The sequence below is a fragment of the Gracilinanus agilis genome, chromosome 6, assembly GCF_016433145.1.
Source record: "Gracilinanus agilis isolate LMUSP501 chromosome 6, AgileGrace, whole genome shotgun sequence".
Classification (NCBI taxonomy): Eukaryota; Metazoa; Chordata; class Mammalia; order Didelphimorphia; family Didelphidae; genus Gracilinanus; species Gracilinanus agilis.
Window position 1 is genome coordinate 111,720,435 of NC_058135.1, and position 13,749 is coordinate 111,734,183.

The following is a 13,749-nucleotide window of genomic DNA, read 5'->3' on the forward strand; positions in this document are numbered from 1 at the left end:
GAGATTTGTCAGGAAAACTTCAGAGGCCCTGCCTACTCCTTTCTTAAAGTACTTCAGTCTTGGGCCTAGAAAAGAGGGCTCTGTTTATAGCCACTTCTGTCATGCTGAGGTGCTATGAGGAACTGGCATGCTTCGGTCCCAGGGCATCTGGAGGATCATCCATGCTCCATCTGCAGAAAGCTCTGCTCCTGTTTGGGCCCTGCCCAAAACGCTGGGACTCTCTCCATCTCTTTCCACTCCCAGCATAGCCTCCAGTTCAAACACTGGGCACAAATGCAGTTTGTATTGTGGTGAGCAATGAGTCATCCAAGTTCCATTTTCAGACAGGGTGGGGCTGGGGGAAATCACCCTCTCCATCCAGTGTGTGGAAATGTCCATCCTGTTTTTTCTCTAGTACATTATAAGGATTCTTCACTAAACCAACCATAAAATCCAGTAAAGAATGCTTAGTAAGAGGGAAGGCACCAAGTATTTCATCACTCTTGGAAATAAAGCAAAGACTTATATCAGTAGCCAAAGGATGATCTCATATACTCTGCCTAACAGCCCCCAGCAGGCAAAGGGCCAGTGTAATCAAGGTATACTGCTCACTACTTTCTGCCCAGTGGCTCTCTAGAAATGAAGCTGATACTAGTTTTACGAATCAGATTACCCATTAGGAGTTAACTGCATACACAGAAGCATTTCAGGTAAGCACTTTTAGTCTTTTGCTGAGGTCACAAAGTGCAAAGGGCTTCCTCCAGGCTGACAGCACATTAGGGTTCACAAGAAAAACACTTCAGGAGAGAAAGAGAGAGAGAGAGAGAGAGAGAGAAAGGAACACCCTTTTTGGGTTTGAATGGTTTACACACTGTGACTTGTTCTTTCATAGAAGTGGTACAGCAGCGACCCGAACTTCTCAAATGCTAGGAAAGTGAAGTACAAGCTCCAACAAGTCTAACTAAAGTAGATGGGCTTCTGGCCCAAGTCAGAACTGTCTCCTTGTCAAGGTCTAGCCCAGGAGTCGGCAACCTTTTTGGCCGTGAGAGCCATAAACGCCAAATTTTTTAAAACGTAATTTCGTGAGAGCCATACAGTGCTCACAGTGCACACTCCTGTAACAGTGCCTGAAAAAAAATTGACTTATGGCTCCTGCAGAAAGAGTCATATCTGGCCCTCAAAAGAGCCAGATATGGCTGAGAGCCATACCTGGCCCTCAAAAGAGCCAGATATGGCTGAGAGCCATACGTTGCTGACTCCTGGTCTAGCTCCATTGAATACAGAGAAGTCCATCACTACAGCTGATCAAGGTAACTAATACAGTGTCCACTCAAGGCAATTTCTCATTAGGACTATTTCAGAAAGCCAAAGTCTACAATGCAACAATATGAATTCACATTTCAGAAGTCACAGTTTTACAAGTGACTTTAGATTTATTTTTTAAACAAATCTTTACTTTTTAATTCATAAATGAATTCAGCAACAAAACTGTAGGAGCCACCGTTTCATCACTACCATTCCAAAAACCTTTTTAAACAGATCATGAATTTATATGAATTTATAGTTGGAAGGGCCCCTAAGAGATGATTTATTCCAGCCACATCATTTACAGATGAGAAAACCAAGGCTCGGAGAGGTAACATGCAATTCAATAAACTTTTGTTATTGTTGTTCTTACTGTTGTTCAGCTGTTTCATTTGTGTTCAACTCTTTAAGATCCCATTTGGCATTTTCTTGGCAAAGATACTGAAGTGGTTTGCCATTTCCTTCTTCAATTCATTTTACAGATGAAGAAACAGATGAAGACGAAGGAGACAAGCAGGGTTATATGACTTGCCCAGCTATTAAGTGTCTGAGATAACATTTGAACTAAGGTCCTTCCTAACTCCAAGCCCAGTATTCAATCTACTGGGCCATCTAGTTGCCCTATTAAACATTTATTTAGCAAGCACCTACTATGCACCAAACACACCTGCTAAGCACCAGGATTACAAAAAGAAGTGTGAAAGGGAATTTTTTATTCCCTTTGTCTATTTTAAGTTAATCAGTCAGGAACTTAAAGTACCCCTACTTAACACTTAGTAAGTTACTAAGGAGGAAAGTTCACACTTAGTCATTAACATTTAGTCCTAAAAGACCACAATTGAGAGACTTTGATTGGTTCCTGAGATGTGATAGACCAGCCCACAGTGAAAGAAAGGAGAAACCAGAGAGAGAGAGAGAAAGTGACGTGGAGAAAACTGCTTATAAAAGCAAGTGGAGGACATTCTGATTCACTTTTTTTTAATAATTTTCATTTTTTAGAAAAGTTATCATGGTTACATGATTCATGTTCTTACTTTCCCCTTCACCCCCCTACTTCCCCCCTCCCCATACTGATGCGCATTTCCCCTGGTTTTAACATGTGTCATCTGATTCACTTCTGCTGCCTGATGATGGCTCTTGCTGAGGGAACTTCTGCATTGGTGTCTCTGTGTTGGAGGGTCTTCTGAGTTGGAGGGATTCTTCTGCCTTGGACTTCTGCATTGAAGATTGATTCTGAGCTGGTAAGACTCTTGCTGAAGAGACTACCGTGACTCCTGGTTGGAGATCAGACCTGAGAGAGCCTTTGTCCGAGCTGAGCTGGATTTCTTCCAATCAGCAATGATAGAGTCTTTAGCTAGGCAATATTTTCTATCTCCTTCCTACATTTCCCCCTTTACTATCTCTACCTTGTAATAAAGTTGCTAATCAGTCTCATGACTTAAGAGGTAATTTTATGAACAGAGACCACAATAATTCTTTTTAATTCATAAATTTAGTCAAACCATTTTTAACCCTTACAGAAGCAAAAGACAGTCTCCTGCCCTCAAATGAAGGTCATAAAAGTAGCTAATGGCTAAAGCCAAGACATGAAGAACCTCAGTCTTCTAGCTCCAGATCCATTAAACTTTCTTCTGTCCTAAATATTTCTAAGAAGTCCACCTGTAGTTTGACACCCATGCCTAACATACCAGATACAGGGTTCTCAGGCATGCTAAATTCCAGAAGAGTTGTGAGAACCTCCATGGGCATTCTGCCAACAATCACCAACACCAAGATGTTTCTTCATCTTGGCCCCTTCCTAGTGTACAGGATGAATTCAAATTTTTATCAGGCTGAAATACTCTTTAAGAATAAAAACAAATAATTACACAGCTATTGTATTGTTTAAAATGTCTTATTAAAAAGATTGACACTGAACATCACCATAACCCAATTAAACATTTAATAACAATTTTCTTTTAAACTGAGTTCAATTAATGAAGTATCATAATAATTTCCATTTTCCTTCTATCTCTCTAGCTATCCCATATCTATCTCCTTTGCTAAAGATATATTTTCAGGCCTGCTCTCTCTATAAAGCTACACGGCTGAATTTCCAATTTACCACTCAGCCGATTTGCCAGGATCAACTACCACCACTTCCAACTCAACAGGTCTAAAAGCCAAACATAACTAGTATTTTAGATGAGAAATATTTCATTCATATCCCTCAACTCAGGTTTCCTGAATCCATGTCAAATGATCTTTAGAACACATTCCCCTTTAAACCTATTTCCCCTTTATGATGTGACAATTCTATTTCTGTTTGTGATCTTACCTTTGTGTTCACCAGTGTTATCTCCCTCTTCCTAGCCTTCCAATAATCCAATCAATAAAGGGTGTCACTTTTACTCTTCAAGTATTTTGTATATCCATGACCTTTTTCCATTCTCCTGGCCATCCATCACACTTCCAACTCTGCTTCCTTACCTCTCACCTGTACTACTGGGATCAGTTTCTCACCAGTCTCCCTCTCTCCCTCCTCCTTTACATCTAAACCAAGCTACACAATATCAAGTTAATAATCTTAAAATACAGCTTTAAACCATCATTCCACCTGCTCCAAATACTCCTGAAAGCTTAGGGAATAAACCCAAACCACATAGGTGACCATCTCAAGATTTTTCAACATCCTAGCTTTCTAGCATACTTTCCCACTACTTTCCTACAGCCTATATATAGATATATATATTTTTTTCTATGTTTCAGCAAAATGGGTTATTTGAAATACCTTCTTATATACCCTAAACTTTGTCATATTCTTACAACTACCATTTACATAGCACTTTAAAGTTTTAAAAATGTTTTTCTCACTCTGGCTGAAAATTAAGTTATGACTATCCCTATTTTACAGACAAAGAAACAGAGCTGGTATGCGTTCTCCAGGATCACACAACCTATAAGGATGTAAGCTGAGATCCAAACACGGTTTCCCATACTCCAAATAAAGAGCTCTTCTCTATGCCAAAGTTTCTAGAGTTCTGATCTAAGAAAACAATGGTTTTCACACTCATTTTTTAATTCATCTTTATTTTGTACATGTTTAAACACTCATTTCTATGTTAATACCTAAAACTATTTTCCCCTCTAGCCTGTTTTCACCTGTCCAGTGCCTAGATTTTCCTCCGCAAAGCCATTCTTGTTCTTTCTCTCAACCTACCTCCCAACTATATGGACACCCCATCTGTCAGAACTACTCTCCCCCTTTTCAAAACTCCCACACCAAAGTATTACTGCACCTTCATATCTCACCTATTTTATAATTCTTCATGTAAGATGTAATCATCCCATCTATTAGACCAAAAGCTCCATAAGGCAAGGACTGCTTCTCCTTTGCTTTGCATATAGGTAGGTGTTAAAATATTTGCTAAATGAGAAAGAAGTGCAAATAAATGTGAAAACCATTGATTGCTTAGACCTCTATAAAAAGTTGGCATTTACTTCTGGACAATTTGCTTCACTCCTTATGAGATGTTTGCAGGAGATCATAAGAACTCCATGAGGGTTAGAGCTGCTAGCTCTTCTTTTTTTTTTTTCCCCTTTGAATTCCCAAATGCTTGAATTGAATGGTGAGGTATTCAGAACATATAAGTAAAAGCTAGAAAATAAAAAATAAAAGAATTACTTCTGGCCATATAATGACTAAATGGGAAAATTTACATAGCCAAGTAGTAAAACCAAGTAAGTGAAAATTTATACAGGAAAATACAAATAAATTGTCTTAGTAATAACCTGGAAATTATAAAGTCTAGAAGGGCTAATCTCCTGTAGTCCCTCCCACTCCCATTTGTCATGAAAGTGAAGAAAATTACTTATCTCTGTTCTGCCTCAGTTCCCACATCTACAGGGGAGAAAACAGCTACTGCAAAGCTAGCCAGCATTTAGCAATTATAAGACCACGAAATCCGAATGATCAATCTGGTTCCACTCTTAATAGAGAGTTTAATGAGCTAATAGGTTTTTAGTGATTCTTAACAACTGAAATTTGTTCGGTATTTTATCCTTTCTGAGAAGCTTTTCACCAACCCCATCTCATTAACTACTCCCAGAAGCCCTGGGAGGTGGGCAGGCCTAGAATAATAATCTCCATTTTTCAGATAAGGTAACAGACCCAGAAAGCTGCTTCTCCATCAGTGATATCTAATTAGTAAATCACCCAGACTTATTCCAAGACAGTCTAGTTCAGAACACTAGCTTTCTCTTTCTTTAACCTCTAAAAAAGCCAAAACTCAGTGAAATGTTTCAGGTGTGAAAGGAGGTGACAGTGGGAAGTGACCTTATATTTCAAGAGAAACTGGGACAGGAAGGAGCAGCAACTCCAGAAGGACTCCATCCACCCATTCATACATTCCTTCTTCTATTCAATAAGCGTGTTTTGCAAAGTACTATTTGTACCTAAAAGGTGCCAGGCTCTATAGATACAAAGGCAAAATGAAAACCGTTCCTCTGGGTTCTTAAATTCAAGTAGGAAGAAACAAAATGAATACAGAGAAATAAGCAGAAGTAATTCCCAGGGAGGATGTCAAATCAAGATGGAGGTGTTGGCACCTAGAAGGACGATGTTGATACAGAGTAATGGGGGCTGTACAAAGATATAGATAATACAGAGGATGGAATATGAAGAACTTGGCTTGAGGGTGGTGGTGTGGGTGGTTGAATCTGACTTTACAGGGCATACAAATTTCACAATAATGGTACTAAAAGTTCCTTGCTTAACACTGTTTTGCTACCTAAGTGTGTGACACAGGGTTTAAGAGTCACAAGATTAGCCTCCCAGAGCTGGCTCTGCCATTTCCTAAATATGTGAAATCACAAACTCTCTTGACCTTAGTCATTTCATCTGTTAAATGGGGATAATAATACTTGCACTACCTGATTCACTGGGCTGTGGAGGATCAAATGAGGTAAACACCTTTTATATGCTTTGCATGTCTCAAAGAATATATAAATGTAAGCTATTTTCTAACCCTCTTCCCACCCTTAAATCCTATTGCTGCTCTCCCCCTCCAAGACAGAAATTCCTGTGACAATTTTAGAAACTGGGGTGCAGCAGTGGGTAGGGAAGAAATGCTTCCCAGCCAAGCATGTACTCAGTCATCTCAAGCCCGGATACTCAATTCTTCATTGAATGTAAATATTTACCCTTTGCTTTATCAGATTTGGAAAGGCCCATTGTCATTTCCTATGTAGTGTTTTTGTTTGTCCTTCTTAGCTTATATCCTTCTATCCTTTAGGATATAAAATCTAAGGAGAACAGGGGACTATAATTCTTTGATTTTTCTAGGAGGATATATAAAGGATGTCCCTGATATTCCTGGGACTGTAGCTAGTAGACCTAGATGTCATTCAATCCTACAAGCTGTGTGTAATTCTAAGGCAACTAACTCATCTAACCTTTCCATCCATCTGCAAAATGGAAATAATTATACTTCCTTTACAAGGATGTTGTGAGGAAATCAATCTGTAATCTTGAAGTGCTACAGAAATATGAGTTATGTAGTGATGTTTGATAATACTGAAAGATAGGCTACATTATACATGCATATACATACACAGGAATTCTGAAATTGAGTTAGTCACTTAGGCTTTTCTTAAAAGACCTACAGATATTAGAACTTTGGACTTTACCATTTATCCCTAACTGATGGGAATAAATGGCAGATGAATTCTTTTCAATATTTTATACAGCCTGAATAGTCCACATGAAGGCACTTTTTACTGAATTTACTCCTTACACTCTAAGTGTCATATTCTTAACCATTTCAAAACAGTTCTAAACCAAAAAAAGCCTTCAGTAAATGAGGGAGTGGGATTAGATCTGTAAAGTCCTAACCAACTCCATATCTTATCATACAGCTTTAGCTTTTAGAAACTGGCTTTTCATTCTTTGCAAGTATACACAATACTTCATATATAAATTAAGGGAATTTGGAATGTCAGAAATATGCCAATACACCAAGGACCTGTGATTTCATCAAGGGAAACTCCCTACTCCCTCCAATAAGAGAGATGACAGCCAATCTATATAATTTGTAGTCTTCTCAACCCCAGTGTCAAGTTCAGCACCTAATCTACTACTACACCATGCTGACTCACTTCACACACCAGTAATTTAATAATAATAGATAGATATGTATACACACCAATATAAATGCTGCCTATGTATTGCTACATATAGCACACACACGTATTATACACATATATGTATAACTATATCACATGCATATATTTTTAAGGTTTACAAAGCACTTTATAAATCCTATCTCATCTCACAACTCTGATAAATGGATGCCATTATCATTTTACAGATGAAGAAACTAAGGAAGAGGTTAACTGACTTAATCAGGGTCATACAGCTAAGTAAGAGAATGTAAGACTGGATTTGAACTCTAGTCTTTCTGACTCCAGGGCTAATACTCTACCACCTAGCTGCCTCAAGTTGAAACCTTTAAAGTAAAGCTTTGGATTTCAATCAGATCTAAAATTTATTGGGCACCCTTTGACTATTGTCAGATCTGATAAAGAAATACTGATTTTTAGATCTGGAAGGAACCAAGAAACCCTAAATTCCTCAACTAGCTTTAATCCAATGGCAATGCTGGACTACTATAAGTTAAATATTCCTTTTCACACTCCAATTTCACATTTCAGAAGGCAAAAACACCAGGGCTCTGTTTGGTTTGTCACAAGCTAAAAGTGAAAGCATTTTGAAAATGTGAGCCATTAAATAAGGAATTGTCTCAGATTTTTAATTTGTCCTCAGCAAATAGCTGACATTTCAAAGAGGCAATATGTCAGGGTTGATAAAGTACTGGACTTGGAATTTAGAAATTTTTTGCTTAAATACTGCCTCTGGCACTTCCAAGGGATATTTCCATGAGAAAATCACTTAAGCTGTCTGGGTTTTGGTATCACCATCTGGCCAAAGTGTCCTCTTTGCTGTTCCTCAAACATTCCAGCTCCTCCAGACTTCCCCTTTTCCTTCTCAGAATGCCCTCCTATTCTCATTACTACCTCTTAAAATTCCTAGTTTCCTTCAAAGCTTAGTTCAAACGCCACCTCCTATAACTGGCTTTTTCTAATGCTGTTAAAGTCCAGCAATCAGGTATTTCATAAATGCTTATTGAATGCTAGACTTCCTTGAGTACATGTTATAAATGTTGTCTTTTCCCTATAAGATATTAGTTTCTTGCAGGCCAGAGCTCTTTCCTGTTGGTCTTGTATTCCCCAGAACCTAGTACAATGCCTAGCAAGGAACAGGTAAATTAACAAATGTCTGTTGTTAGTTGCCTGTTAATTGACTGGCAAAATGGGAATAATATCCACAATATCTATACTGTAGAGTTATTGTGGGTTCATATGAACTAATGCATGTAAAGTGCTCTGCCAACCTTAAAATACTGTGATAAATATTATTATTATGAGGGGGTCAGATTTTACAAATACTATAACTGAGTAGTGCCTGTTGCTGCCTCTGATCACAAGTTTAACTTAATCTTGCTTCCTAATCAATTTCTCCAGTTAGATCTTTCCACCAAGTCAACCAAAACTATCTGCTAGCCTAAATGTAGCCAAGAATCCTTTTTCCCCTTGGTGCTTTACTGGTGGAATGCCAGAAAGTACAAAAAATTTTAGACTTGCATGTTAGTGTTTTGACAGGACAGGCAAGAAAACATAAAGTGCCTAGGAAATCTAAAAATAAAGCAATCAACAAAGAAAAAAGAGTAAGATAAATACAAAGGAGAAATGAATAAAAGTTCATTTTTAATATTCTGATGAATGGCAGTCTTGCACTGCTAAAATCTACACAAATTTAGATTTATTTCAACTTATTTTTTATTTCCCCTTTTAAAATTTAGACTACCAAACCAAAGGAAATTTTATCTGCATTTAAACTAATCCTGCCACACTAACAATTTTATTAATTACAGCCTGAAATAACACATTCTAAAATGTAGGCCAACTGTATGAATAAATGGATTTTAGCCATTCAAGTATCTCAAAGTTAACTTCTCTAAAACCATTCAGAAGCTAAGTGTATCTTCCCCAGTACCAAGGTTACAAAGAGACAGATTTCAGCTCAACTAAAGAATCTGTTGATGAATGGAGCTGTCCAGGCGTGGAAGGGACAGTAATAGACAAAGACTCCTCTTCACTGGGGAATGTGTCATTTAAGCAGAAGCTAGATAGCCATTTGCAAGGCTTGGTGTGGTGAAAAGAGCCTGGGAGCAAGGAGATGTGTGTTCTTCTAGTCTTGGCTCTGTTAACTAATTTACAGTGTAACCATATTTTCTTATCTATACAATGAAAGTGCATGCTCTCTGATGTCCTTTATCACATTGAGGGACTTCCATCATCACAGAGTCCAGTCTTATATGATTTAAATCTCAAAACCCCAGGATGATATGTGAATAAGATAAATTCCAGTGGTTTCACTTTTGTGCAGGTAAAAGGTTTTCTTTTCTTTTTCTAAATTCCTTACCTTCTAAATATGAATCAACACTAAGTAATGGTTCCAAAGTAAAGTGGGGGTAAGTGACTTGCCCAGGACCAAAAAGCTAGAAAGTGTCTGACCGCATTTGAACCCATCCCTAGGCCTGGCTCTCAATCTACTAAATCACCTAGCTGCCCCAAGGTTTTATTTTCTAAAGAATCAAGGTTAGAGCCAAGAAAAGATTCAAACCCAGCTTCTAACACTAACTGTGGGACCATAGGCATATCATTTATCCTCTCAAGATTCCAGGTAAAGGGACCAGTGACTCACAAAAAGTATAAGAATTCCTGCTTTTAATAGTAGACCATACAAAAGAACAATATACATTCTTCAGTCTGTGTGTGAAAGGAGGCAGAGGAAAAAATTGTCCTTCATGCATTATCCATTTAACGTATGTACACAAGGGCCTTTGGACACCAGCTGATACCACGTTCTCCTCCTCCTATAATTCCCCATCTTTCCTTGCTACTCTCAAAGCAAGTGTACATCCATAACTTAAGGATGGATCTAGCCATCTGTCAGATTCCTCTTTAAACAGAAGGATGATTTTTAGGGACCCTTCTAAGCCTACAATTCCATGAACTCTCTGTCTCCATCTCTCAGACACATATACACATCAGTGAACTTTAAAGGAGAAGTGAAAAAAACCAATTCTTGGCAGGGCTTTGTGTTCCACCATTACATATCAAGGGAAATTAATAGCACCCACACTGCACACATTCCCACCCAAAACACATGGTGAATTTCAAGAGGAATCAGAAGCCCCTCCATTTAATTCAAGTCAGTCTAAACATTTATATCTGCAAAACCCTGTGTTAGATCATACTGATACAAAGACAAAATGAAGTGGCTTCCAGTCTGTGCTTTGAAGGAAACTCAGTATAAAGGTGGGGCTCTGGAGCAATCCCATTTTAAAATGAAGACCCCATTTTAAAAAAAAGAAACAAACCAACTTAAAGTATGAGGGGAGAGGCAGAGAGGAAATTAGGAATGAGTCAAACTATACTAACTTCACTGTCTATATAGCTATTCAAATCTCTTCATGCAATTTCACTACAGGTCATATTCCCTGAAACAAATCGGAGTTATTTAAGAGGAAGAAAAGAAACTATCTGCTGAGGCTAGCAAACATCAGATTCAAAGCAGTAAAAAGAGTGGAACTCTCAAGTTATAGCAGCCAGCTGGTATAGGAGAAACACAAGAATTTAGGTATGAAGCTTTAAAAAAACATACACTATAAGCACAGTCCTCAAAAAATAAGCTTGAAGTCCTTAACTGATTTTCATAGTTGTAGTGAGGAGCTGTGTATGTTTAAAATAAAGAAAATCCACGAAGTTCAGAAAGTATGATGCAAACCTCCACCCAGAATTTAACCCAAAGTTTCATCTGCAAGTTCTTACTTGGTCTAGATTCAACAAAACACATTTCTATCTTGCAAATAGCTTCCAACAATATAAAAATTTAAGAATAAAAGGTTTCAACTAAAAAAGATCAATTAATATAAGTATCAGACGTCTGATTAAGACTTTTTCTAATCTCAAGTATTCCAAAATGCAATATAAAGCATTTTTAAATGTCAAGACAGAGAAATGTGTTTGGGGGGGAGGGCAGAGGAAGAATTGTAACGTTGATCTATTCCACATGTGAACAGCTTTGTTAAATAGAAATTTCAACCATTTCATAAAGCATTTCTACTCCCCCTTTCCACGCATCAAGAGCCATCAGTCTAACTGATGTCAAAATTACATCCTATCATTCATCCCTCATAGAGTCTGTCACAAGATAAACCATTTCTATTCCCCTACGCGGTCGCTACTTCCCAACTTAAAAGCTCACCTACACAATAGGGTCAAGGCAATGCATGCCAGTGGGATGACACACCTGGCCCGTCAGTCCAGCTAGGGGCTTCCCGTCACGCGCCCGCCGGGAACAATTATCCCAGTTCTCATTGAAAAGGAATCATTACCACCTCTAACCGAGACCACCCTCCCACCCCTCACAAAGGAAATTCAGGGTTTTTTGGGTGGGAGCTATTGGAGCTGGTGGGAGGGGAGAGAGGTAAACCCCACCCCTCACCCCAACACAACACACAACCACAACAAAAACCCCTCCCCCTCCTCCTCGTGGAACAGAAGGGTTAGGGGTTTCAACTCTCGATCCCGAGCTTCCACAAAGACAAGCCAGAGGGCGATGGGGGAGACAGGAGCAACACGCTCAACTATCCTTCCTCCTCCTCACTCTCCCCCTCCCCCCGCCCTCCTCGTTCCCTGGGACTCCTCACCTAAAGGAGGCTGCTTCCCTAGGTGCCCTGCCCGGGGCGGCCGCTGAGGAGGAAGAGGAGGCGCCGCTCCCGCAGCCCCTTTTGTTGAAGAGCTTCTGGAGCAGGGTTGGGGCCATGATGCCGCCGCCACCGCCGCCACCCGCGGCCGCTGCTGCTCCTCAGGCTCCCCCGGCGCCGCCCGCTCAGCTGGCTGCAGCTCGAGTCCGGGGCCCACACGGTGGAGGCATCCCGGCGCCGGCTGCGGCTGCGGCTGCAGCTCCTGCTTCTGCAGAGCGGCCGTCCAGCATCGCGGGAAGGAGCCAGCCCGGGGCTGCTACAGCAGCTGAGGAACTCAGCTCAGCTCCGCTCCGTTCGGCTCTGCCCGCCGGAGCTGGGAGCAGCCGGTCATATGACTGAGCACCAGCCCCGGTCGCCCCGCCGAGCTGACAGTTATCTCCGACGGGAGGAGCCCGCAGCTGCTTGGGAGGGGTAGCAGGGAGGGAAGAGAGAGAAAAGAAGGCGGAGGAAGAGAGAGGAGGAGGGACGAGTCTGCCCGTGGACCCTCATTGGCCTGGGAGCCGAAAGCGCCGGGCTTACGTAGCACCGAGAGAACGCCCGCCATTGGACTCTCGCGGTGCAGAGACTTCCCAGGACACGTGGTTGAGACCCGAAAGAAAGTCAGCCCGTCTTAAAGGGCCAGAGCGCGACGCCGTCCCGGAGCAAATCTTAGTTACCTGGGGATAGTAGTTAGACTGGCCCGAACAGTAAGCTCGTGGTGTTGCCTTTCCGCTGCGGCAAGCACCTGAATTTGATTGACAGCTTTAGAGGGGGCAAAGCGAAGGGGAGCGGAGATTCTTTTACAGACTCACGGAGTCAGAGTCGTATACTGGAGAGAGGATTACCTGTGCCCAATGCATCCTGGCAGGCTTGTCTTCTTCCCTTCTTCCCCTCATGCTCTCTTTCCTCCCCTTCCTCTTTCCTTCTTTATTTCTTCCTCCCTTCATTTTCTCCTTCCTTCCTTCCTTCCTTCCTTCCTTCCTTCCTTCCTTCCTTCCTTTCCTGCTTGTTTACCTTCCTTTTCTTTTCTTCCTCCTCTCCTTCCTTTCCTTCTTTCTGTCTCATCTTTACTTCCTCTCCTTTTTTCTGTCTATATCCTTTTTTCCCTTCCTTTCCTTTCTCAACTTCTATTTCTTTCCTGTTCCCCTTATTCCCTTCCTTGTTTCCTTCTTTTTCTCTTCTTTCCTTTTCTCTATTTAATCAGAGTGCCGTAGAGCACAAACTAGAACCCAGATCCTTCTGGACCACCACTTCACCTCCCCTAATCTACAGGTCTTTCCACTAGCATTCATCCCAAGGATGCCTGAGAAATTTTCTGTATAATAATAAATGACATTTATTATAATGCATTCACATTTGCAGAATGCTCTAATATACATCTCTCCTTTGAGTCTCACAAAACCAGAGGAGGCAAGGACTACAAGAATTAAAATTCTCATCTAGACAAATAAGAGAAGGCTATGAGAGCATAAGTGATTAACCCATGAAGTTAATAAGTGTCAGAGGTAGGATTTGACTCCCTGACTTCTTGACTCTTAAATTTAACATTCTGTCCTCCATTCCAGGCTGCTTCATGATATCAAAGGAGTTGATAACTAAATAACAAAATATAACA

The 13,749-nt window shown here is 40.4% G+C and overlaps 1 protein-coding gene across 1 annotated transcript in view; it reads right to left on the reverse strand.

The window, feature by feature from the left end:
* Positions 1-12,214, reverse strand: part of FNIP2 (folliculin interacting protein 2) — a 145,520-nt gene extending 133,306 nt beyond the window's left edge. The window contains exon 1 of the mRNA XM_044680702.1: positions 12,099-12,214. Within this exon, the coding sequence (XP_044536637.1) occupies positions 12,099-12,214 (116 nt within the window). The remainder of the gene's footprint in view (positions 1-12,098) is intronic.
* Positions 12,215-13,749: the final 1,535 nt, after the last annotated feature.